At 41.6% G+C, this 24,981-nt stretch overlaps 1 protein-coding gene across 1 annotated transcript in view; it reads right to left on the bottom strand.

The window, feature by feature from the left end:
• EFCAB2 (EF-hand calcium binding domain 2) overlaps nucleotides 1–19,722 on the bottom strand; it is a 30,317-nt gene extending 10,595 nt beyond the window's left edge. Inside the window, exons 1-2 of the mRNA XM_042023021.1 lie at nucleotides 19,594–19,722; nucleotides 1,668–1,752 (exon numbers count right to left, since the gene is read on the bottom strand). Coding sequence (XP_041878955.1) covers nucleotides 1,668–1,752; nucleotides 19,594–19,618 — 110 coding nt within the window. The 5' untranslated portion in view covers nucleotides 19,619–19,722. The remainder of the gene's footprint in view (nucleotides 1–1,667; nucleotides 1,753–19,593) is intronic.
• Between the last annotated feature and the right edge of the window lie 5,259 nt (nucleotides 19,723–24,981).

Genomic DNA, 24,981 nt, shown 5'->3' with positions numbered 1-24,981 from the left:
TGAAAATAGTAACTGAAAATATGAAAAATTACTCCAGTAAATTTTCATAACAACAGCTTATAACCTCAGAACCTGCTCCCTGAGACATAAACATGTGGTTTATGTATTTTATATCAAAAGCCGTATTGTCATGTGTATGATGCTTATGTTAAAATTAAGTAGCACTGTCAAATATTCAAACTTTACAAATGCCAGAATTAAGATTATCTAGAAATTTTTTGATTTGACACCCTTTAGCCCTGTATCTTGCAGCCAGTTATGCCCTGATCAGTCTAACAGTCCATGTTTTTATCTTCCACTGAACTTCCACCTCCTCGCTCAGACATATATTTTGTCTGTTTTTCCATAACATTGCAAGGTAAAGGTACAGTGTACGCAGTTCTCCCTCCAGACTCCCATGTGTGCACCATTTCCCCAGTTCTGGTCATTCCATTTCAAAAAGGAGAAATCTGAACAAGAAGAAGCACCAAAAAGAATGGCCAGAACTATAGAATAGCATCTCCTAAGTGATTAAGCACATCCAGACTCTTCAGGCTTAAACTACTGTGATAGAAGATGAATGCGACAGCCAGGTAAAAATTCATTAATGAGAAGATTAGTAGAGAACAATTCTTCACTATTTATCATAACATAGAAAAAAATAAACCAGGGGCCACTCAAATCATGATGTAGCAGATGTAAAAAACCAACAAGAGTTTCTGTATATTTGTTCATTTTCTTGTGACCTTAGACCTCTTGTCTATTTGCAGCTTCCTCTTGCCCCTTTACTCCCCCAGTTCCAGCATCCCTCTCTCAGACAAGCTTCAGTCTTCAACCACTGAACAATGCAAAATGTCTGTTAAACAAGCAAAGACACGCTTCTCCAATCAGGGCCAAAAGGACAGGTTCAATTACATTTTCTGGTAAAGTAGATGCCATTTAGGGAACCCATGGAGAGAGGAAACCACACTAGAGCAGGTTTGCTGGTAGGACTTGTGGCCCTGCAAGGGACCCACGCTGGAACAGTCTGTTCCTGAAGGACTGTCTCCCATGGAAGGGACCCAGGCTGTGGCAGTTTGTGATGAACTGCAGCCATGGGAAGAACCCATGCTGGAGGAGTTCATGGAGGACTGTCCCATGGGAGAGACCCCACGCTGGGGAAGAGTGTGAGGAGTCCTTCCCCTGAGCAGGGAGGAGTGGCAGTGACTATGTGTGATGAACTGACTGTAACCCTTACTGCCCATCTCCCTGCGTTGCTGTGGGAAGGAGATAGAGAATCGTGAATAAAGTTTAGCCCAGGAAAGGAGGCCAGGGGAAGGTGTTTTTAAAGATTTGGCTTTACTTCTCATTATTCCTACCCTGATTTGATTGGTAATAAATTAATTTTCCCAAAGTCAAGTCAGTTTTGCCCATGATGCTAATTGGTAAGTGATCTTTCCCTGCCCTTATCTCGATCCATAAGCATTTTGTCATATTTCCTCTCCCACGTTCCACTGAAGAGAGGAGTGATGGAGCAGCTTCAGTGGGCATCTGGCATCCATCAAAGGTCAACCCACCACAAACATACTTGTCAAAACAGGGCCAAAAGAACTGTTTCAATGACATTTTCTGGTAATGGGATGCCAGTTTAGGGAGCTATTTATCTCTATGTTAGATTCTGTAATATTTTTGTGAATATATTTACAAACCTGACATCCACAGTTTTATTGGATTCACGGTCAAACATCTCAAAAGCTTCTGTAATCTTTTTCTCAATTTCAGCTACTATGCCATCTGCAAAAAGAAACATAAAAAAAAAAAGATTCACTGAGCTGTTGCAACTAATTTATTTCCAATTTGAGACTTACGACAGCAGAAGCACCAAAACTGATAAAGGGCAAACAGGAAAGGTACTTTGAAAAAGCAGAAGTTATTAGGAAAAACCCCCACTCTAAATGCAGGATCTGTCATTTATATTACTAATATTGCCTTGCTAAGGCTCTGCAGCTACATCAAGTCAATGTAGCTGCATGAACACACAGCTGCCCAGGTGTGGACCCTGCCCAGAGTGTGCCACAGCTCATTCTGGACCACAAGCCTGAGCCCTCCCTGGATGCCATTGTGCCAGTGGAAGTAGGAAGACAAACATGGGGCCAGGCCTGCCCTGAGATGGGGTTGAGTCACTTCATGCAGGTTCCTGCATCCAGGGAAACAAAAGTGCTCTCATGTCTACTCAGTTAGTCATAATGTATGAAAAGCTGGGAACCAGGCATGAAGAGATGTATAAGATATGTGCACAGTGAATGTGGCTCATGGTAAATAATTCATAGTAAGAGTTTGGAAAGGAAGACAATCTCAGCAAAGGGGAAAGAGTAACTTGCTGCATTTGTTTTTTATATCTCAACCTCAAAGAACAGGGAAAGAAGAACCACAACTTATCACAGATGTATCTCGTATAAGCCAGAAACTGCATTCTTGGGGCAGGCTAAGAACCAGGAAATAAATTCTGAAGAAAAAAATATAAGGAGAGGAAAGGGTCTATCTCAAAAGAAAAACTCCCTAGCAAGAAAGCTGAGGTAAGAAAAATAGTAAACTGGTAGCCCATTTATTAGTTTGACTCCAAATGACAGAATATAGGAAGCAAAGTGACATGCAGATGACTTTTTGATCCCTGTGGCTAAATACAGCCCCAAAATCCGTTTTGCAAACCAGGTCCCAGGAGGCAGCATTTTTTAAGCTAGCCCCCAAGCCTCCACAGAGATTCCACAGGGAAAATCTGAATGACGGCCAAATTGAGATTGGTATGAGGGACACTTGTTTTCTCATTTTCATACTTGTCTTCTGTATTTTCAATACAAAAAGCAAAACGTAGCTCTCCTGTAGTAGACAACATATTTCCTTTTTTAGCTGATGTGGTGTTAACTGCTGTTGAGCACCTCTGGCCAACATTAAGCCACCAGATCTTTTTTCTGCAGGCATAACAAATTCATACCTAGTTTTCTACAATCCCAATTGTTTGGGAACCCCTGGGGCTGTAGTGTGCAATCATTTTTTCATTTGCTTTTTTGCCCTCGTGACAGAAATGTCATTTTGCTGACAAAGGGTATCAGAACTAAACATAGCTGAATGATACATTGGCTTTGTGATCTCCCTCTCTTTATCTTGACCCATGAGCTTTTTTATTGTGGTTTCTCCCCCTGTGCAGTTGAGGAGGGCAGAGAGAGGCTGGGTGGCTGCCCGGCAGCTGGCCAAGGCCAGCCCATCAGGCTGCAAGCACTTCAACGCAGCAGTGGATTGACCCGGATATGAGGAACCTCTTCTGCAAGTAGAAGAGAGGTGCATCCCCTCATAAAGCTACAGCTGCCTGCTGCTTTCCATCTGTGTTTGCTACTGAACTCCCCAGAGGATACACAAAGAGAAGATAGGTAGGAACATATCCTATATTCCTCTCTGTTACTTTATTCCCCTAAAGCATGGGCAGGTATGTGTGTGATGGATTGGAGACTGGAGCTCACTGAGGAAGAGGAGCCCTGTGCAGTCCCCAGGCACAGGACAAGCTGTATTCTTTCCACAGCCTTGAAACAGCCTCAAAAAAACCCACAGTTAAATCTAAGTGGACCTGATTCCTTGCAGAAAAGTTCCTAAAGACTCTCAAACTACAAATTTGATGGGGTTTTTTCTGGTTACTTCAAAGAGTCTTGGATCTTGTCTCCCATGTAGACTTGGAGTTTAGTTCTTGACATCAGGCACTTCAATTGTACACTGCAACTTGCAATAGAGAAATGTTGAAGGAATATTTATAGCTGTATATTCTTGGCATGATGTGTGAGACTTCTGTAGAAATAAAAATTAGCCAAGAGAAGGCAGAGAGAGATTTTAAGTACTGGAACTCTGTAGGCATCCAGCCTTTCAAAGTTTTTTTCCACGAAAACAGTATACACTAATCTCACCTGTTTGAAGAGGCCTGACAAAGAAAGGTCCTGAAATTGAATGAACTTGATTTAATCTAGGTACAGATAATCTCTATCTCTTCCAAGAACTGAGAGGAAATTGTGGCTAAGAGCCATATCCCTGGAAGAAAACATAATATGTTGTTGTCCTCTCAAAGACTCTCTGTGAGATGAGTAAACACCTAAAAAGCTACTGGCTAAATCTGTCGTCTTCCCTCCAGGAATGAAAGCCAAAGATGTCCAAGACAGTTCAGGATGGCAAAGCTATTTATCTGAAAAATTCAATAATTCACTCTAAACCTCTCTTTGCGATGGAAAAGGACATGGATTCCAACTCTAGAATAAGAAATGGGTGAAGCTTTAAAATTACCCCTTCAAGAAGGGCATTAAGAGACAAGACACGCAGTTAACTCAGCGGATGTGATGTTCCAATGTACTGAAATGATTCTGTACAAGGAGACTCTCCACCACAGGTAGATCAAAGTTCCATGTTGCCTTGTGGGCAGTGTTCTAGCAGTTTTTTGGGACAGAAATACCCACACTCTGACAGAATAAGATTTCACTCACTTATTCTATTAACTAGAAAAACAATACGCAGTATCAAGGATAAAATTATCTCACTACTTGTAATGGTTTAAATAAATAAACATTGAAACATACCATGCCAAAAAGGACTCCAATACCTACATCTACTTATTCCCTCAAAAGAATCCTGTTAGTATGATGTATTATTTCCATTTTTATGCTGTTAAAATGCTTGAGATACTCCTCAGTGTTGTCCCATCCTAATTTATTTTCCTACCACATATGCAATAAGAAGAAAAAAAGTCTTAAAATCTGTTTCTCAGATACATTAAGTGTAATTTCTAGTGTACTCACTAGCAGTTTTCTTTCCTGTACTATCCTTTGCTATTTTCCCATTTTGTTTAGTGTGAAATAGATAAAAGCTCTAGATATGCCAGATAAGTACAACTGACAGAGAGCTGGGACTCCCAAGTCAATTCTGATGGTTCTTTCAAAATGAATTGTTTCTCTTCAGCTTGTCCAGACTGTTCCCCAGCACTCGGAAGCCCATTTGAAGCCATCCCTTAAGCAGAACACCTGCCTCAGTTGTGACATTTCTTCTGCAAAGACCACACTTTCAGCCATTGTAGGCAACAGAAACCATTAGGTAGACGTGGCTGTGCCAGACTCTTGAGTAATAAGAATTTTCAAAAGGGATTTCTAGTTGATGCAATCTGCTAGATTCTACCATTCACTTAATGTATGAGCTTGCTCTCTTTCTTTCCTTGGGGCCAGTTGGTCTGATGGTTCAAAAAGCCAATCCTTTCTTTGACTAAAGAGAAATTATGTGCAGAAAAAAAGAGTTATCATAAGAAGAGGTAGTCCAGCATTAAGCAACCACCTAAAATGCTGGGGAGCAGCATCTGTCTGTTGGTCACAGGGAAAGATTTAGACCCAGTGCATCCTGATGAACCTATTTACACTATGAAATACTTTTAAACTCTTTTTATGCTTCTTAAAAGTAAAATTAAGGGCTGATTTGTAGAAGTTCCAGTGGACTTGATTTTATTACCTACTGTTACTGCTCACACACCTTCCACATTATTCTTTATAAACATAAATTTAGGTGTATTGTAATAAATATTGTCAACTTTATATTTAAACTCCTATATGCATGTGGATATCTTATTAATTACTCCATCCTCTTTCCATGGTACTATGCTATGGCTACAAGCACATGTAAGGAAACCCCTGAGGTCTCTGCTGACTGGAACTCTTTCTCACATGGGGCTGCCTTGTCAGTCTGAAGGGACAAGGGACATAACCAGGTAACCCCAACTCAGTGACAATTTCAGAGTCATTTACATGTTCTTATTCCAGTTTTATTTAAAGTGCTGTTATCAACAGCTCTTTTGTAGATTTCCCCATCCGGTAACTGGGGCTTATCAGCTGGAAGTACAAAATGTTATCAGTGGCTTTATACTCCAGCATCATTGCTTTTCTTTTCCACTAGCCATTATTTCAACCAAAAAAGTAGGCAGCAACCTAGGTCCTGTCAGAGGAACTGGGAATGAGATACAAAGACTGCCATGAAGAAGAAGGAACATTTTTAAGAAGGTAATGGACATGAGAGGGGATGTGTCTGTGCAAGCAGCCACATAAAAAAATGTGCATCTTTTAAATCCCCTGCAATCTGCACTCAACTTCAGTCAACATCCTATTTCTGCTCACAGATTCAACTTACTGTTTTTAACCACCTTCTCCTCTCTACTCCAACTCTTCCATAAAGCTCCTATGACCACTCTTGGCATGCTTTTAGGATGAAAGAGATGAACTAAAAACCAAAAGAGATTTGCCAACACTGTTTTACATGACCTCTCCCAGAATCCTTCACAAAACCACAAATGGAAATAAGGGCATAAGAACTGGAAAAAAAAACCCAACAAAAAACTCAGAAACTGACAGTAGTTCTAAGGAGAAGAAATGTACAATGTATATTTGCTTAAATACAAAGGAAAAAAAAACAATAAGAGACTTCACAATTCAAACTCTGAGGAGGTTATCAATGAGCTCTTATGAGATCTAATCAGGCTTTTAAGTAAGTTCTAACTGGACCATCAGCTAGGTCAAGATATTCAAAAGCTGTCACAATACTCAGCATCACCTGTACAGGTGAATTCTCAAACATTCTCAAATAAGCTCATCAGTTTTATCAAGGCATGGTGTTTCCAGAATAAAAATGGAAAGCCAGTATGGTCTCATATCATGAATTCTTGGTGACGATATAAGCAATCTGCCACAAACATTTGGGTTGCATTCATATGAAGTGTGGGAAGCTTGGCTGACATAAAAATAATTCAGAAATCTTGCCCCACCCCAAAAAAGAAAACCTTACATCATTTAACTAATTCTGTTTTAAGGAAATTACTGAGGAATGGGAACATGGAGAAAACCATCCTGAGGGCACTTGAATCTGACTTATTGGCAAGATCCTTCTGCCTGCAGAGGAAAAGGCATGAACTAACTTTTTTCCTAGTGACCTTCTCAATTCCAGAGGAAGCTAAATGTACAGTCAGCCTAATATGCTGAACCAGCAAGTGTATGCCATGCTCTAAAAATATCAAGCTAAGAGAAATATTGTCTTCTCTACTCTGTACCTCCAGAAGCATGTATAATATTAATATATTAGGTATCAGAAAAGAAAGGAATAGGATTAAGCTGTAAGCTTGCAGAATAGGCAGTGTTGTTCAGTTGTGTTTTGTGATACCTAATTAAATATTTAAGACATGTAATCATTGAATACTCTGCATTCTAGAAAGACAAATCAAGAAGATTTTGAAGCAAAACAAGAGGTGTATAGAGCTTGATTCCTCCAAAGAAGGGGTAAACCTCTTCCTGAACTGCAATCCAAAGAAAACAGATTGATGCCAAGTATGGATGGCACCAATGAGAAAAGTGTCACCTGAGTTTAGACATTCAGATTAAGTGAAGAGATAAAATACACAGCTTTGTGACATTTCATATATGTCAGTTCCCAAGAATTGACCAGGCTGATGTCTTCACTGGCTGCAACACCTACTCCAGTTTGGGATGCAAGCTATGGCCTGCAGACTTGGGAGAGGGATAATGCTTTCCCTCCTACAAAAGAAGCATCCTATGTTATCACAGATTATACTCAGGCAATCTGAATTTTAGTCTGTTTTAAAAAAAAATCTTAACAGGTTTATGTAGAGATCACTTTCAAGCATTCCCAAAGAAGCAAAAATGAAAACTCAAGAACAGCAAAAGCTTTTTCTTTCATGTGTTTCAGAATTGTTGAGAAGTAGCCATGTCATTGCTCCCCATTGCTTATGTTTGTCACAGCATACACCATGTGATATCCAGATAACAAGCAAAGCTCATCACCAGTGTGAACAAAACCAAAACCCTGCACTCATCATCGTGAATGCGAGCAACCTTGGACCAAGAGCATCACCTCACGCTGCTGTCATACCTCTTCTCCTAATGGCAGTACAAGTGAGAGCTGAAAAGTTACCTGGTTGTTTCCACCATAGTAACTGCCTTATGGAAAACCAACAGAGAATAAAAGTAAAGGGACTACATTTAAAAATAGAGACGGAATGGAGCTTTCAGAGTGGAGCAATCGGAATGATCTTTGCACAGACCCATGGCACCTCATGTGAACAGCCACAAGAAGAAAACCACCAACAGCAAATAGACTTTTTTAAAAATCAGGTAAATAATTTGATGTCTGATATTAAAATACAGGCTGTCAGTTTGATGCCTGTGGAAAAAGTTAACGCAAAAGCTACTTCATATTCTGACAGAAAAATATTAAACACAATTTTTCCTTTTTGTCTTCTTTACATAAAACAATTGTAGCATGGGCAAAATAGTGATGTAAAAAGAAAGCACTATCTTGACTCCAGTCTTGGCTACAAAAATGAAATTATTTTATAGAATTCTGATAGCAATAAAAAAATTAAGAGTTCAGATCAACTCTGGAAATATCTTGTTCACTTCCTTTAGAAGTAGACAAATTCATTAAAGACTTGTAAAAAATTACACAGCAACTGTTCATTTCAACCTCAAAGTTGAAAAATGTACTAATATACCAATTTGCAAAAGGTATCTAGGTTGTGGTAGTCAGTTGACAGCAAATCCCGAAGTTACAAGTTGCCAGTAACTTTACCTAATGAAACAAGATATCCTGAATATAATCCTGGGTTTTGACTGTTCAGTAGATGGCATTTTAAATGCCATGGCATTCTAATCTACCATTGATTCAGATGTTTCAATACATGTGGGAATCAAAACTAACTAAATTAATGGGGCAATTAACAACTCATTCAACTGCTGAGAAAAAAGTACAGAAGCTATTGCTGCCTTGATAAGCTGCCTTGATAAGCTGCCTTGATAAGTCAAACTTCTAGTTGCTCAAAAAATTCTTAAACTACTTGACAGCGTAACATAGAACAAAATAGGCCATGGAGAATGCCACATCAAGCTGGGAAAGAAGTCATAAATAGTCAGTGTCTTCCATCACCTAGAATTTCCAAAGGTGTTTAAACCCATAGTTCACACTACCTCTTAACACAGCTCATATTAAAATGTCATTGAGTTGAAAGGGAATATCTGCCACTGACAAAGTTCTTGTCCCAGCCATCTCTCCTCAAAGGTGATGGAGTCATGGACAATCCCATCTACTGTCCTCTCTCCTGGATCAGACATGATTCTTCATCAGCAGAAAAAGCATTTCTTTCCCTCATGGTACACATTCTTGTCAGTTATCAAGCCCACTTTAATGCTGTCACTTCTGGTTGCTCCTGCAAGATGCCATTATTTTCCCTGGTCTTTGCTGGGCAGACAGTGCCCACAGCAGTCCAGAGAGATCACTCTATCCTCAGTCCTTGATAACTCATACCTGTCTGCCCTGAGTCATTATGATATAACACCTTGAACAGCTGCTCTATTAAACTTGACTCCCACATCCTGACCAGCATCCTCTTTGCTTGCTCTGTCCAAAGCTTACATTTCTTAATTCTGTGTTTCTTAAAGCCGGAGGATGCAGATGGCAAAGTATGTCAGCATGAAGGCCCAGTGGAACTACAACCACTTCCTGGGCTTTCTGCAGGTCATGGAGAAGGGCAAAATATGAGGGATACCCTTGCTACCTCTGCAAATTCCTTAAGAGATGCTTGCTCCAAAACAAAATTGTCTATTTGTTGGAGGGGACCAACAAACGATTATTCTCTGCATGTTCGGCTCTCTTCATATGCCTGCCCTACAGGCAAGAAAATCCTTCCTTCCTGCTGCTCAAAGAGTTCCTGAGCACCTTGTTGGTGAGGGCAAGCTCAGTCTACACACTCCTGGGACATACTGAGGCAGAACACAACAGGGAAAAATCATTCCCTTGTAGGCAGCTAGTCTGAGTGATGCAACACAGGTATATATCAATCCACGCACTTCCCATATCCCAGGAAAAGCTCAGCAAAATATGCCCTGATGTTTTGACTATACACAATCTGTGCAGATATGCTATATCTGCATATATATCTACAGATGCTGAAGCATCAGTCTTCGTAAGTATCAGCAGAAAAGCCTGTAATCCTGGGAAGTGATCAAGGAATACTACCTGGCTATACTAAGATAGAGTTCAGTCTTGTCAAACCTAAAGCACTGAGGTTTGATGAGTGAGCAATTTCTCTGTTTTTTGGGGGTTTTTTTTGTCTGGTAGGATGATACAGAAGGACTCCTTCCTACTTTCACTGAATGAATTCACAGAATGAATTTGTGATTTGATCTGCATCAAAGAGGAGAGCTGGAGGTGCAGTGGCTGGTTTATTGGTATGACCATGCATCTGGGATGTAGAGTGCATCATGTTCCAGGTCAAAGCAATTAAGATGACAGAGACTCTGGCAGGGATTCCTGAGTGGCCCATAGCAGCAGCTAGCTGAGATAGGCTAGCCCAGGTCTTGGAAGTGTGTAGGCTGGGGCAAGAACTTGGCTACAGCTCCAAATTCTCCAGCTGATTAAGTGTTTTGGGCCTACTAGCATGTCTAGGACAAAAATCAGAAAAGAAAAAAATAAGTTGGCCCATTTGCAGTTAAAATTGCAAGACATTCTGATACATTTTCTAATGAGTAATTTTTAAGCCATTCTAGAGCATTCCTTTTACATCTACAAGGAAGATATTCCAGTGGAGGTCATCATCCACTACCTTGCTGGTGATAGCGGGCAGAAACCCTTCCACCCGAAAACGCAATGCAAGTTGGATTCCCACATACATAGCAGCACAGGCAGGTTTTCTGCTCTCTGTTTTGACCAGCCAGGATGACACTGGGCGAGGAGATTACTATGATTACCACCTTTAAGCAGCAGGGAAATGCGCAAGCAAATACTTGGCACCCAACCCTTCTCCAGCTCCAACTTACTGTTGCTCTGCTCCTGCTCCACATCCTGGCACAGCCCTGAGCTCCTCCTGTTATCCCCCGTGGTCCCTTGCTGGGGGTACCACAGCTTATGCCGTGATAAGCACCTCTCTGTGTGACTTCATAGCTCAGTCTTGCACCTTTCCCTGTAGCTACAGCCTAAAGACTTTCATCGCCACGAGTACAAAATCTTTCTGAGCTCTGAAATACTCAACAGTGAGAGCTAATGTCCTGACCTGACCTTCTTAAGCACCTTACTCCTTGTGTCCTGAGCCACTGTCACCGACCCCCCACTGTAAATAGTGCAGGGTCATGCTGTGAGTTATAACACACATTTTATTGTCTATACCCTCTGGAGAATACATAACACTGGGAAGCAGAAGGAATGCATGCAGTGGCTGCTCTGTGTATGCTCAAACCTCAGATAAAAATTAGGGATAATCTCTTAGAGCTTGAAGGAATCTGGAGTCATCCTTACTTACAGTAGAAACACTTGACAGGCCTCCTGAGCATCTTTCACGATACAACAGCACCTACCCTGGTCCTGGGGGTTTCTCTCTTCCCAGATTTCACACAAGTCTGCTTGCCCACACTTTCTACATTTGTTGTTGCAGAGTCCTTGCAGAAAAGCCAGTTTCTTCTTTTTTCTACCTAGTATTTGGTCAAATGTTGAAATGGATTTTTTTCCTCAAGCCCATTTTAGCCTTCTTGCACTTCTTGGAAGGCAGTTTGATGAGATGGGCCTCAAGACCCTGGGATGGGAAAGTTACAGTGGTATTACAGGACAGAAAAAAGCTATTGACTCCTGCATCACAGCAACACACATTTTCATTTGATAAGCTGTCAAACATTTTACCAGAAGTAGCTGTAACATTTTAAAGCAACAATAGAGGCATAGCATGAAATGTTTCACTGCAGCTCTCAGGACCTGGCCCTGACTGTCTTCCCAAGTAGTCAGCCATAGCCACCCTCCTTTAGTTTCACAGGCCTCACAACTGCTGCAGTTGTGCAGTTACTTCAGAAGCAGTGTGCAATAAGGACTCTTAGGAAGAATCATGCATCTAAATTGGACTTAACTGGTCTCAATCATGACCCGAATTTCAGCCAGCGAAGCACATCATCATTTTTCAGCTAGTCAGCTAGTGGCTAAGTCTGCCTTCACAAAGCCTGGAGCTTCATGAGCCAAAGCAGCAAGCTCTGACTAATACCACTCACCTTAATCATTTGCACAGGTCCAGCTCTAACAGCAAAGCTCTCCTGCTACCTGGTGTCCACAGACAAGTTGCCAAACACTTGCTATTGTATGCAACCAACACTGAGGGCAGTGAAACAACAAGCTTTGTCACATTAACTTGCAGAAATCCTTTCCTTTTGATACAAAAGATCTTCTCTTCTGAGCAGATGATGTGGAGATGCGCCTCTAGTCATCCAAAGCAAACAAGGAAGTCCAATCTATGCATAGATCTGGATTGCTTTCTGCATGCCTGTGATTCACAGGTAATATACAATGATTATCTTATACTTCATGATGTTATCCTTCCTTCAGTAGAGTGAAAGAAATGTCAGCACTTGACAACTGTTAGCCTGCAAAAAATAACTGTGATACTTTTTTAAAGTCAATACCAGCTGCATGCAGTGTCCCTTTTCATAAGGCAGAGATAAACTCAGCATAAATCTCCATTAGGAATGTCTTGCACATCCCTGAAATCCCAACTCTGGCAGTTGCACCAGCCAGCACTCCTGTGGCAGCTCAGAGCTGGCAAAAACAGTAATCTCATTGCAATTTGTTCTATATCCCTCATCTCAGCCACACCTGGGATATAATGAAAGAGCTATGTCTAGCCCATAGTTATATCCTCTTTCATCACCAACAGCAACCTGCTCTGCGAGGATATATAGCTCTCCTGGTGATGCTGAGTCTTGCTGTATCTCCAGCTGCTGCTGAAAAAGAACAGCTTACATAGGCTGTGACATGGGCAGAACGCAGCCCCGCTGCTGTGCTCTGGGGTCACAGAAGGCATCTGTCACCTGTCTCCTTGGCTCCGGGACTCTCCACAGTGCTGCCTCCGCAAGCGGATGGCAGAGCCACAAAGGACAACTCCGACACCCACATAGGCACCACACCAAGTTTCACCAAAATGCAGGGATGCACACGCTGCTGTGGGACCCACAAAAGCAGCTCACTCTGACAAGGATGTGGGACAGTCCCAACAGAGCACCATGTCACTTGTCACTGACAATGTACACCTGACTGCATGTGTGGCAGCAGCAAACATCTCATAAACTGAATATGCCTCCTGAACTGCCTCTGCACACTGCTTGCTCAAGTGGTCCAGAACCAGGCACCAGAATCAACTGGATACGAATGCTCTGAGAAGTAATTTATATATTTCAAACATAAGACGTTATGAAGTTTAACTGCAGTACCACAGTACTGCTGCTAGAACAGAGCAGTATGTAAATGTTCTTCTTTTGAATCTACAACATAATGGGAGAATGAATGGTTTAAGTATGACTTAATACAGGCTGTTATTATGTAATATATCAGAAGCCCTTCAATTTGTCTGACGGTGTCTTAAATGAGTTTAAAAAATTAGTTTCTAGACTGATTGCAATTCTATCTGCGCTAGTCTGTCTTTGCCCAAGCAAAGGAAGACTCTTAGAGTGAAACAAAATGGCAAGGGATTACAGGGGTTTGCTGCAGCTGCCTGGTTTTCAAGGCACTGCCTCGAAAGTATCGCTTACAGTGCTAAATCACTTTCTTTACATACCATGAATGGATACAAACCCCCAATTTTCTTTTTGTTTACCTAAGAGTAACATTCTGAATTTGAACAGCATTTCAGCTGACAACTGACATATACACTTAACATCAATGGGGAATATGACGTTTCTGGCATTCATCATTTCAGACAGGCTAAGCTAAAGAAGAAAGTTAGCAAACTTGGCAAAAAGGATACAATGTGTTCAAAAATGAACTTCAGAATTCATGTCTGATTTTCAGCCTGACAATCAGCAATAATGGTCCAGAACCTCCTGTGAGCTTACACCAGTGACACAATAATCCTTACCATTTTTAAGATGGTGCTTGGAAAGCTTTTGAAGGTTATGATTCCATACAGCCCTAGGCTGGACTCAAGAAAATCCCCTCCAATCTCACATTCATGAGGCTGTCACATCCTACCTGCACCTATGCAATATTGAACAGTAAAGACAACACATTTCAAAAAGTCGTGAGTCTGTATTTTCTTAAAGGCAGGCATTTACAATTTAAGGCCGTTTATAAAAATATTTCTGAGACCCATCAGGTAGCACATAATCCTGAGGTTGGTTTGGGACCTCCAGCCCCTCCCCGTGCCAGTAGCTTTTACCTTCCCACTGGATATCTGCAAGCTCCGCTTCTCTGGCCACCTCTGCAGCACCCCAAACCCCACCAACTGACTGTGCTATTCACTTCCCATGTTACTGCCATGCTGAAAACATGGCCCACCCCTCCACAGGCTGGGCTGGGACATCACTGCCGCAGCTCCTGCTTCCCTCAGGTAACCTCACAGGATGTGTAGGAGTGATTTTCAGCTTCTTGCCCCACCTCAGCCATTATCACAAGGCAGGAAACAGCAGCACAGCTGGACCCCATGGCAGGATTTGGCCAAGGCAGAGCAATGGTGTGACCAACACTCCCGTCTGCATGGTCACCTCCCAGCTGGGGGCTAAACACTGCCTGTGACAACAGGTTCATGTCATATTTCTGTTACCCAAAAGACCATTTTCCTTCCACAATCTTTTGCCCAACACATTTTATTTCCAATAGCAACAAAGCAGTATCTGTTTACACAAAATACAGGTACTGCTAAACTGAAAAAAACTCCCAACCCCCCAGATCCCAGAGTAATTAGTATGTAGACATGGAAATTCTTAATAACACGTTAACTATTGTTGGAAAGATAATTTGTGGGAGTTCTCGAGCTCACTGGTTGGCATTGTTGAAAAGACAAAGTTTAAAGCTGTTCTTTGCACACCATCCAATTTTTTATGCAATAAATCAGCTAGAAGTTGAGCCAAACTGAAAAATTTCTGCCATTTTATGCACCATGGAAACAAGAAACCTGTCAATCTGCAATTACCTATTCTACATCCATTTGAGATCAATTTCTGCTGTGGGAATATAGCCAACAGGATCAGATCTACAACCCCTGTTTGTCATGGGAGATGGACATGATTTATTTTTTGTTTCACTCTCAAATAAGTACAAATATTAAAACATAAATCAGATTGGTATCAGGGTGCATGTTAAACTGCATTACAGTCTAATAAAGGCTATAAACTTTTCTCCTCATGTAATTTCTTACAGCAGTGTCAACAAGAGGATATAAAAATATTCAAAGTGTTCATCTATAAATTCCACTGTGATAAAACTGCACACTGATTTCCTAAGTGATCTCATATATTCAGATTTTTGTCTAGAGCTGAAATATTGCTTGCTTGAGCCCTATGAAAGCTACCTATTTTTAACAGCTTATGTTAATTTTGGTTTTTTTCCCCATAAATTAAACACTGCCACTTTTTAAAGTACAGATAATTTGTCTGATGGACTACTTTAGCCTGAAGATTTATTGTGTTTAATTCATAGCTTTTTTACCTTTCAAATGCTGGTGCTCATTTGTGAAACTCTAAAAAATACATTTTAAAATCCTCAATATAGCAAGACCTCTAAAAGAACTCACATGCATCATGTGCATCATGTTATCCTTTTCAGCAGGATTCCCCAAAGTCATGCATGGCTTAAGTGCTTTTCTGTGTCAGGTTTGAAACTCTCATGTTAATTAAGTGTGCTCCAAGCAGAAGTAATGGTTACAACTGCCTACAGTGCTCACGGCAGCTACAAGGCTCTCCCAGCTTTGACTCAAAACTTCGTTAAAACAGAATGAGCAGTGATAGCACATTTTTAGTATCTCTTGCAATACAAAAGGCAGGCAAAGCCAGGTGAGGTGATGTGGACAGTGCAGGTTTAGAACCTACTTCCAGGCATGAGAAGATTCAGCAGGGCAGGTGATATAGGTGTAAATCTGCTCTTTGCAAGGAGATAGTAGCTGAATGTGTAACTAGTTCTCACCGAATGCTATCTCCGGTATCTCTGACTTCACTGGCATGCCAGGCAGCAAACTGGGGCAGGCAAAGAACAGACATATATGTATGACTGAACACACTGTTACTGTACTTACACACTAAAATAGGAGTGAAAACTCTTTCCCAAGATCCACATGACGGTATGTCTTCATCTGTGGCGGGAAGAGGTTTTGTGAGGCCTGATCACAAATTGCTACCCAGAACAACTACAAATCATTTACCAGAGAAAACCATCATTGCAGAACAGTTACTCTCCATAGCTCTTCACAGCAGAATCAAGCAACTTTCTGGGGACACCTGTTATCCACAACCACTAATTTGGTTCCATACAGGTGTAAGTCGGTGATGCAGGAGCTCAGACTACTCAATATACTGCCCTTTGGATTAAAATTCATGACTTATTAATTGGGTTTTAAATATGCACTATCTGGCACAAAGAATATGGTCTTTGACAAACTGTAATACCGATCAATTACATAACATTTCCATAATGGTACAGGAACGCTGAGCATTTTCTCCTTTATGTACTTTCATGCAATTTCTTAAATCCCAGATGGAGAAGAATATGTCTTCAGTCTAGTTCTACTTGAGGCACTACCAGTTTGACATTTTGCTTTCAGGTTCTAGCAACATCAGTATTGAGATCAGAGGTATTAAAACTTAGAAAATCTGTCATGTTATGTCAAATTACAAAGACAGTATCTGAGAGCAAATTGAAGAACAGACAGCCTGAATTAAGTAACAGAAAAAGGGGAAAGAAACAGAATGATAGGAGGGAAGATAGGGACAAATGCACAAAAGTGAAAAATTAAACAAATACTCTAGCATAATCAGATGGGTGTGAAGAAAAAACACTAAACATTGTTGAAAGCACAAATGTAGGGATATAAATTCAGACATAAACCATGTAGCTACATATAGTATGGGCATGGTCCCCTTAACACTTACGCACATACAAGATTTTATTCACAACATTTGCATAAGCTAGAGGGTAATACTCATGTGAGTAACATGTACAACAGGAAGCAGGATTTGGCCTTTCACTGTTTTTGCTTGTCTACATCATATATATCTGTAAAACATTCAAGCAGGCATTTCAACTTTGAAGAAGACAGAACTTGAAAATAATAGGACCTAAGGGAAACCTTTCCAGGAAAGCTGGTAGAATTGCAGTTCTACAAAGCACCGAGAGGAATGCCCTAAGGACTAATTATTTGACAATAAAACTAATGCTATTACTTTGAAGCATAATACAATAAAACCTGCAGCTTTGGTAGATGTGGAGTACTTGTTGGAGGAAAGGATAATCCACGCATGAATCTGGCATCGGGGAATCCTAATTAACCCTCTAACTGCTATCAGCAGGAAGGCTAATAGCAACTCTGAAGTGGTGTAAGCAACTTAATCCCAGGGGATTGCTTCTGTTAATGAGACACTGACTGTTAGCTCTCCTCAGCTGTGTTTACAGTAATGAGGCACCTTTATAGGGCAATAAGCAACCGGTTTGCCTAATAACAGGCTGGGATTCTCCAGTGACAGAAGTTCCTGTCCATGTGACCCAAGTTATTGTCCTCATTCTACAGATAAGAAACCAAAGTCCGGCGTGTCACTTTCCATGATCCACTGGTCGGGCCAGAGATGGAGTTTATGGGTCAAGGTCATTTAGGGTGATAGCACAATTCTCGTCTAGAAGGTGACATCTGATGCTCTACTGGGAATAGTGTTTTACAGGATGTTAAAAAACATGAAGTGCATGAAAACCCAAGAGAGTCTGTCTTTAGTAATACAATAATTAAACTTCTTACAAAGTATTCTCACTTTGGACCTACAAAAAAAAGATGTTAAAAGTCTTTAATCGAGCAATCAAAAACCGACGACATTCCTTCTCCAAGAGTTTCTGGCTGTGAATTGACAAAATGGCACAAAATCTCAATATTATACATATGGGTGCCCAAAATATATGGAGCCAGGCTTCCCAATACTACTTCCCTCATCTCAGATCATTTGGCAGACTTCTAGGCTATTATCCTATAATTTCTATCCGCCTTTGCCAGCACCATGCCACAGCTTCATTTGCAACACTGGCAAGATGTAAAAGATATGCTTCCACAAGACTAAACAAAAATTAAAAACAGTGTTAAAAAAAACCACTTTAAGAACAGTCCTCAAGGAAGTTGCATCAGTCTTATTATTTAATTTCTGCAAGATATCTACGCTGCAAAGTGCAGATAGAAATTCTTGTACCAAAATCAAATCAGTCATTTAGCAACATCCACAGCAACTATTTATACAAGACTTTTCTGTGGCATACATTGTTTCCTAAAAAGTATTAGATAATCCATTGATTATTTCAATTACTATGTTCAGACTTGGCAAACTACTGCAACACACACAAGGTTAGTTACAGAAAGGATGGGTTTCAGAAGTCACTATATTGTGGGCTTTACAGAAAATATATTTTCCTTGAAATGATACTTGAATATCCTTGAAGAAGGAATTACCTTTAGCCTATAAAATAGAATTTCTGGCAACACTCCCTAAAGTAGAACACACTAGCCTCTAAAAATAAGCCATGGTGCTATCAGCAGCACAGATTACTTTTTTCTGGCAGAGAGAGCCCAGTGCATCCAGAAACGACTGTGAGGGGCCACAACCAACCAGCAGCAGGTTGAGCCATCCCAGCTGGATGCCACCCCATGCCTGGCAGCCACCCCATGCCAGGACGAGGGGGGCCAGCCTCGCCACCACCCAGCCTGGATGCACTCTGTGTGGTGGCAACACCACCGTAAGGCTGCCAGCACCAACAGGCAGCTGGTGGCATCCCCTGTGGCAGGGAGTGCTGGAGAGCAGCCCCCTGCCCTGCGGTGGAGGCAGCGGTGTGGCCACCCTGAATGGGATGGGAAGTCAGGGGTGTATTTGTGTGTGTGTAAATATGCACATGTGTGTGCTTTCATATACATGCACCTACATACACACATCCATGCACACATGTGCACGCACAGATATACGCACACACGTATCTCAAATCACAGAATGAGCTGAGTTGGAAGGGACGACAAGGCTCATCACGTCCAGTTCCTGGCCCTGCACAGGATCCCACCAATGGCCTGAGAGCATTGTCCAAGCGCTTCTTGAGCTCTGTCAGTCTTGGTGCTGTGACCACTTCCCTGGGGAGCCTGTTCCAGGGTCCAACCACCCTCTGGGTGAAGAACCTTTTTCTAATATCCACCCTAAACCTCCCCTGGCACAACCTCAGGCCATGCCCTTGGGTCTTGTCACTGGGCACCAGAGGAGAGAGATACTGATACAGAGGCACTGGCCTGCCTCTCCTCTTCTCCTCGCGAGGATGTTGCAAACTGCAATACACACGCACACACACCGTGTTTATGTATATAGATGTATGTATGCATGTATGTAAGTATGTACACGTGTATGTATGTATCTGTGTCTGTGTCCCTCAGAGCGTGTCCGTGCGCCACCCTGGCACCAGCCCCGGCCAGGGCTGCCCGCACAGCCGCCGCGGCTCCCGCCGCCCGAGGCCCGAGGCGGGCGGGCCTCCCCCGGTGGCGCCCGGCCCCGTCCGCACTCCCCGCCGGGCGGGGAGCCCCGGCCCCGGCCTTACCCTCGCCCTTGTCCTTCTGCGCCATGGCCGCAGCGCCGCACTGTCGCCATGGCGACGCGGGGCTGCCCGCGCCCTCCCCGCACACCCCGCGGGTGTCGGGCGTCGCTCCCCGCTTTGCTCAAGAGGCGGAAAACGTGCCCGAGCCCCTGGTACGCCCCCGCTGCACCCCGCCGCCCGTCCAGGCAGGAGTCGAGCGAACCCCGTGAACCTGCCGCTTCAAAGCGCTCCATTTCTCTTAAAAACACAGCTTTCCCAGCAATTGTGGAGATTTCCATGTGTCTGAGCTTTAGAAAGTGAAAGAACATTTTATTCTAAATGCCATCACGCCAAAACAGCTAAAATATTCTGTCTTAGTGATATTAAATAAAACTGTGCGGTTTAAATTTAGCTGTGTGTTTTAGCAGACAGGCTTGCAATGCCTGGTTCTTCTGACTCTAAAACAACTGTGAAAGTAGGAAAAAAATACAAATATTAATATTCTGGCAAGATGCAACCATATATTCCTAGAAAATAAATATTTATGAAATTCCTAGAACTAAACTAAACGAGAACTAAAACTTTGTCCTCACCACATCAGGTGCTTGTTTGTCAGATGTTAAGTTTTGCAAAGCCCATGTGGATGACTCCTTCTCACAAACTCATTTCCACCTCTCAAACAAACAGTTAATGATGTTCTCAGTATTCATGGAAGCCTGAAATTTCAAAAAACACATTGAGCCCAAACAGGGCTTCTTTGCTTTAAAAAAAAAAAAAAAAAAAAAAATTTAATATCATTTTAACATTTGCTATTTGCCTTTCAGCCACTTATTTTTGCATTTTTTATTGAACATGGCTCAGAGTAAAGAGGGTATAATAGATACCCAAGAGAATACATCTTTATTGGGAAAACAGCTGATTATGCTCTCTAACAAAGCTGATCCCTCTGAAAGGTTATCTACTGACCTGAACAGTTTATTAAAGTAACTAAATATTTCAAACTACATGTTTAACTACAGGAGGAGTACAGATTTGTTTCCTCTCGAATTGCTGACAGAAACTCTGGTGAGAAGAGCATGGCAGCTGAATTTAGAGGATGCAACAGCAGAAGGAAAGGCCTTTATCTTTCAGTCTTACAGGGGTCCTATTTCTTCTTCCCTTAACCCCTCCACACACAAAACTTGTCTTTCCTGACGGTAGATCTATGGTGGTGGGTCAGTCACATGTTTGAAACTGGAGAAAAGTGCAAAATACATTGCTTTGACAAGGATGGACCTCTCTTATCTCTTCCTTCCCCTACCCCAAATGTAGAATTTCATGTTCTTGACTATTGTGCCCAGCATTAGATTTCTTACAATATTTTCCCAATCATTCATCATAGAACACTTACAGCTCTTCTAAAAATGTTACACTAATTCAAAGTATTTGCTACATATCCCTAAAAAAAAGCTTAATAAAATCCTGTTCTAGTTATTCAGGCTTTCATGACAAATCCATGCCCAAAATATGAATAACTCTTAGTTTTAGAATAAATAGAAACATTGCATATTGTGCAGATTTATTGAGATTTTTGTGTGTTTATAGTAGACTTTGAATTGAAGTGAGTCACTGTGACATGAGAAGACACTAACTCCACTCCGGCATCCACCTTTAACATCTTCCCAGCAATTTCTCCAGGGCTTGCCCTTCACTTTCCTCATAACCCCTTCCCATTTGACAGGCACGTATCTTTGTTTCCTCCAAGAGGGATGGTAAAAAAAGCAGTGTGAAAATGCTGATGAGGAAAGGAGAAATCGTCAAGTATGCCACAGCTATGACTTGTCGTTTACACCACAACATCTACGTTCTGTTGTAGTTGCTGACTCTGGCCCTTGTGAGCTGCTAGAATAGCTCCTTGGGGAAAGTGTTGTTCTGAGTATATAAAGGCCTTGCTCAAATCCTGGATGTTTGTATCAAACTTGTTAAGTTTGATACCTTCAAACTTAACAGAAGAATCTTCAATGACTTAGAGCACATAAAAAACAGCAGTTTGCACTGTCCTGCCTGTGTTGTTGAGATTCCACTCAGGACAATTACTGTAAATCGAAATGCTTCATTTGTATTGTCTGCTCCAGCTTAGAGTTTCTTTTTGCTTCTGGTAGCTTGCATCCTTATTCTCCCAGTTCCTAACACACAGGGATTTGGTGTCTTGCCTGTCTCAAGGAGCAGAACAAAATACAGAATGAGAAAGCATTTCAAAATGAGAATTCACTGCTTTAAAATCTCCTGGCAATGTATCTTGAAAAATCTGTGTAGGGAAAAAAATGTTAACAATTATAATGCAGATCAAATATTGGACCTGAACCACATAGCTATTTCCCTTTTAACTTAATGCACAGATATCTCAAACCAAGGGTATGAGTGGGCTGAAACAACTAATCACATTTTGGCACAGACAAGTACAAAAGGAAACCCAGAACTACAAATTCAACAGCTTGAAATATCAGCTGCTGCATGCAAGATCTTTACAGAACTCCTCTGAAGAGAACATACCCTTTTAAAAATGTGATTTTTCATTTTAAAAATGTCATAAAATATCTCAGGAAAATTATGGAAGAATCCAGTATTATTGATATAAAGCGTGAATCCACTGAAGTCTTATAGACATAAGGTTCCCTTACCTCCACTCCTAATTTCATCACATACATTCCCCTAAGCTATCAGGGTCCTGTCGCACATTTTGCATATCTTTCATGCATATGTTCAGAAATGTTATTCAGCAATAAAAACCAGGTCTAAAATGGGAGAAGTGGTGTAAGAGAGAGCAGTTCAGCGAGGTATAATAATGTCCTACAAAGCTGTGTCCCCCCATGGCTTCAGGGCTGCAAGCATCTCAACACATCTTTGCTCCAAACATTTGCCAAAGACCTTCACTATAGGACTCCCTCTGTGGGTCCTTGGGCACCATGTAACTGACGGCACAAAGAAGCGTATTCATTTGTCCTTCACAGAGAAAGTAGGTGGATAGCTATGATTCTGTGACAGGATTCTTACCCATAGCTCCTCTGCAGCTAAAGGGGTACAGCTGGGCTGTTTGGCAGGCGTTTCCATGTCACCCTACCCTTTTTCACCAATGTGACACGAATGACCCAAGGGTACCTTCATTCCACTCTTCCTCTGGGATCAGCAGCTGATTTCAGTGACTGAGAAACAGACTCTTCAAAAAAGAGTATTATCAAAACATTAGCTGTTCACCCAAATGATACACAGCAACCAGATAAAAATAAGAAAAAGTCTCCATCATTCCTTGCCTAAACTGTATCTTTCCCTACAGAATTTAGGTAAATTACACTGACAGCAGCTACCTCGTTCCTTCATGTGTAGGAGGGGAAGACAGCTTCTCCTCTGGCTTGTTCTCTTTGTAACTGCAGGCTTTGATCCTATGCTTGGACTAGATGAAGAGAAGCCTAACAGAGTGGGCAGAGACAGACATACAGGCATGCCCTCCATTATTTCCTCTACCACTGACCTCTTCTGGGCTGCTGGTATATTTATATTAACCTTATCTGTCATAATTTTGCTTTCTTTGAAACAAATAAGTCTTCCTGTTCTCACCTACAGAATAGCAGAAAGTAGATAAATTGCCAAGGGATTTCCTTTACTTTTTATACAGGTAATAAACCTAGAAGCCCAAAATCTGACCTCTTAAATAAAATGTCAGCGTATGATTCCCTGACAACTGTGGAGTTCACCAATGCTGAAAGGGGAAGATTCAAGTCTTGCCCTTCCTTCCCTACTGCTGGCTGCACATCTTCCTTCTACCTTGTGCTGGCTCTGCCCTTAACTGAGAGCAAATATGAGTCACAGAGGTAGTAAAAATACAATCCATCAAAAAGTGAATAGAGTTCTGCCCTATTAAGAAATTCAGAAAAGGATCTGACAAGCATCTCAATCAGCAATCCAGGAAGTTGGACCCTGCAATTAGAAGAGAGGAAGAAATAGAGAGGAAGGCAGGAAGGGTGAGATGTTCTTTTGGAGAGAAAAGACTCAGTGGCTGAGTCTGTAAGTAAAACACTGAAGGACAAAGAGGGAAAATCAGGTTTGAAGGCTGTTGATAATAGCAGCATCTCAAACCCTTCTCAGTCCATGGGATGGCTTTGGAACTGTCCTGGCAAATAGCTCTTACTGCTCTAGTACAGCACCAATCCTATGGATCTTTAGCTCCTCCTGTCCAGCTTCAACAAAGCTGCATTTGAGAAAAAGTGACTGAACATACATTAAAAATGAGTTGCTAGGAAAAAGGAAGCATTGCTTTACTGCAGCAATATTCTTCAATGTCAAGGAGCTGCTGGCAGTGCTTGGCCTCTGGGACTATGCCTAAAGAACTGCAGCAGAAAAAAGCTCTTTCTTTTATATGTAAGTGCCAGGATGTTGCTCCCCATCCCACCCAGGCACAGAAATGGCCCTAGAGAGCCATATATTTTAGCCTTCAGACTTTATTACCATTAATTATATCTGGAAGCGAAGCCAGGATCCCCAAGAACACGGTAGCAGGAACCAAACACAATCATCCATCTGCCTAGCAACATGGGTTGCCATGAGTACTTCTCCCTGTGCTCAACAGGCTGTGAGGGCACACCACTGAATGCAGAGCCAAGTTCAAGGGCCCCATACTGGTAAAGAAAGCCTGCTTCCTCAAATGAAGACCTTGCATTCCATCTCTAAGACCTTCCTCTGAAGCCTAGAAGCCAGCAGCCTGAAATGCGGAAATGAGGGACTTCTGGAGTACTGAGACGATGTCAGTGGAATTGCTCTTGCAAGAGGCAAAAGCAATGACACTGGGAACATCAGTGCCATCAAAACTCCATTCTTCCCTTCTCTGCTCTTTTGAGAAACTTCTTTGCATGTGTCAATACCATGCCAAAAACAATCCCCAATAACATACTATCAAATCACTGAATTTTCACACTTAGGAAGAAAAGAAGAAAAACCTGTGAGTGATACTGAAGGTATGGAAATACTCTGTAACATCCCAGCTCAGGAAATCCTTGAATCACAAAACATTGGTAGGAGAGACAGAGTATCCAAGATAGTCATTTGTGTGGTTCTCCAATGAGCACCTGCTTCAGACCTCATTAGAAGAAAGGGTACTCAAAAAGATGGACTTTTGACATGTCCCAGAAGGCTCATTTCGCTGTTCTTAAGAAAGCAAAAGATTGCTTGATAATTATTTAATATTTAAGGGAGGCCCCCTGATAATATGGTCATCTAGAAGCTGTTTAAAAATAGCGATACATGAGGAAAACACAATTTCAAGGTTTCAGACTGACATTTGGACAATTGTAATTGAATGGGGCTGTTGACTACTGGAATTATATTTATGTTACCAATATTGTGAAGCTAACTTCTAAAAAAATCTCTTACTTTGTTGTT

The sequence above is a fragment of the Corvus kubaryi genome, unplaced genomic scaffold (assembly GCF_017639235.1).
Source record: "Corvus kubaryi isolate FWS band 111438036 unplaced genomic scaffold, C.kubaryi_AGA036_p1.0 37232, whole genome shotgun sequence".
In the NCBI taxonomy this organism is placed as follows: Eukaryota; Metazoa; Chordata; class Aves; order Passeriformes; family Corvidae; genus Corvus; species Corvus kubaryi.
The sequence above is the reverse complement of the archived record's forward strand: the minus strand, read 5'-3'. Positions and strand labels throughout refer to the sequence as shown.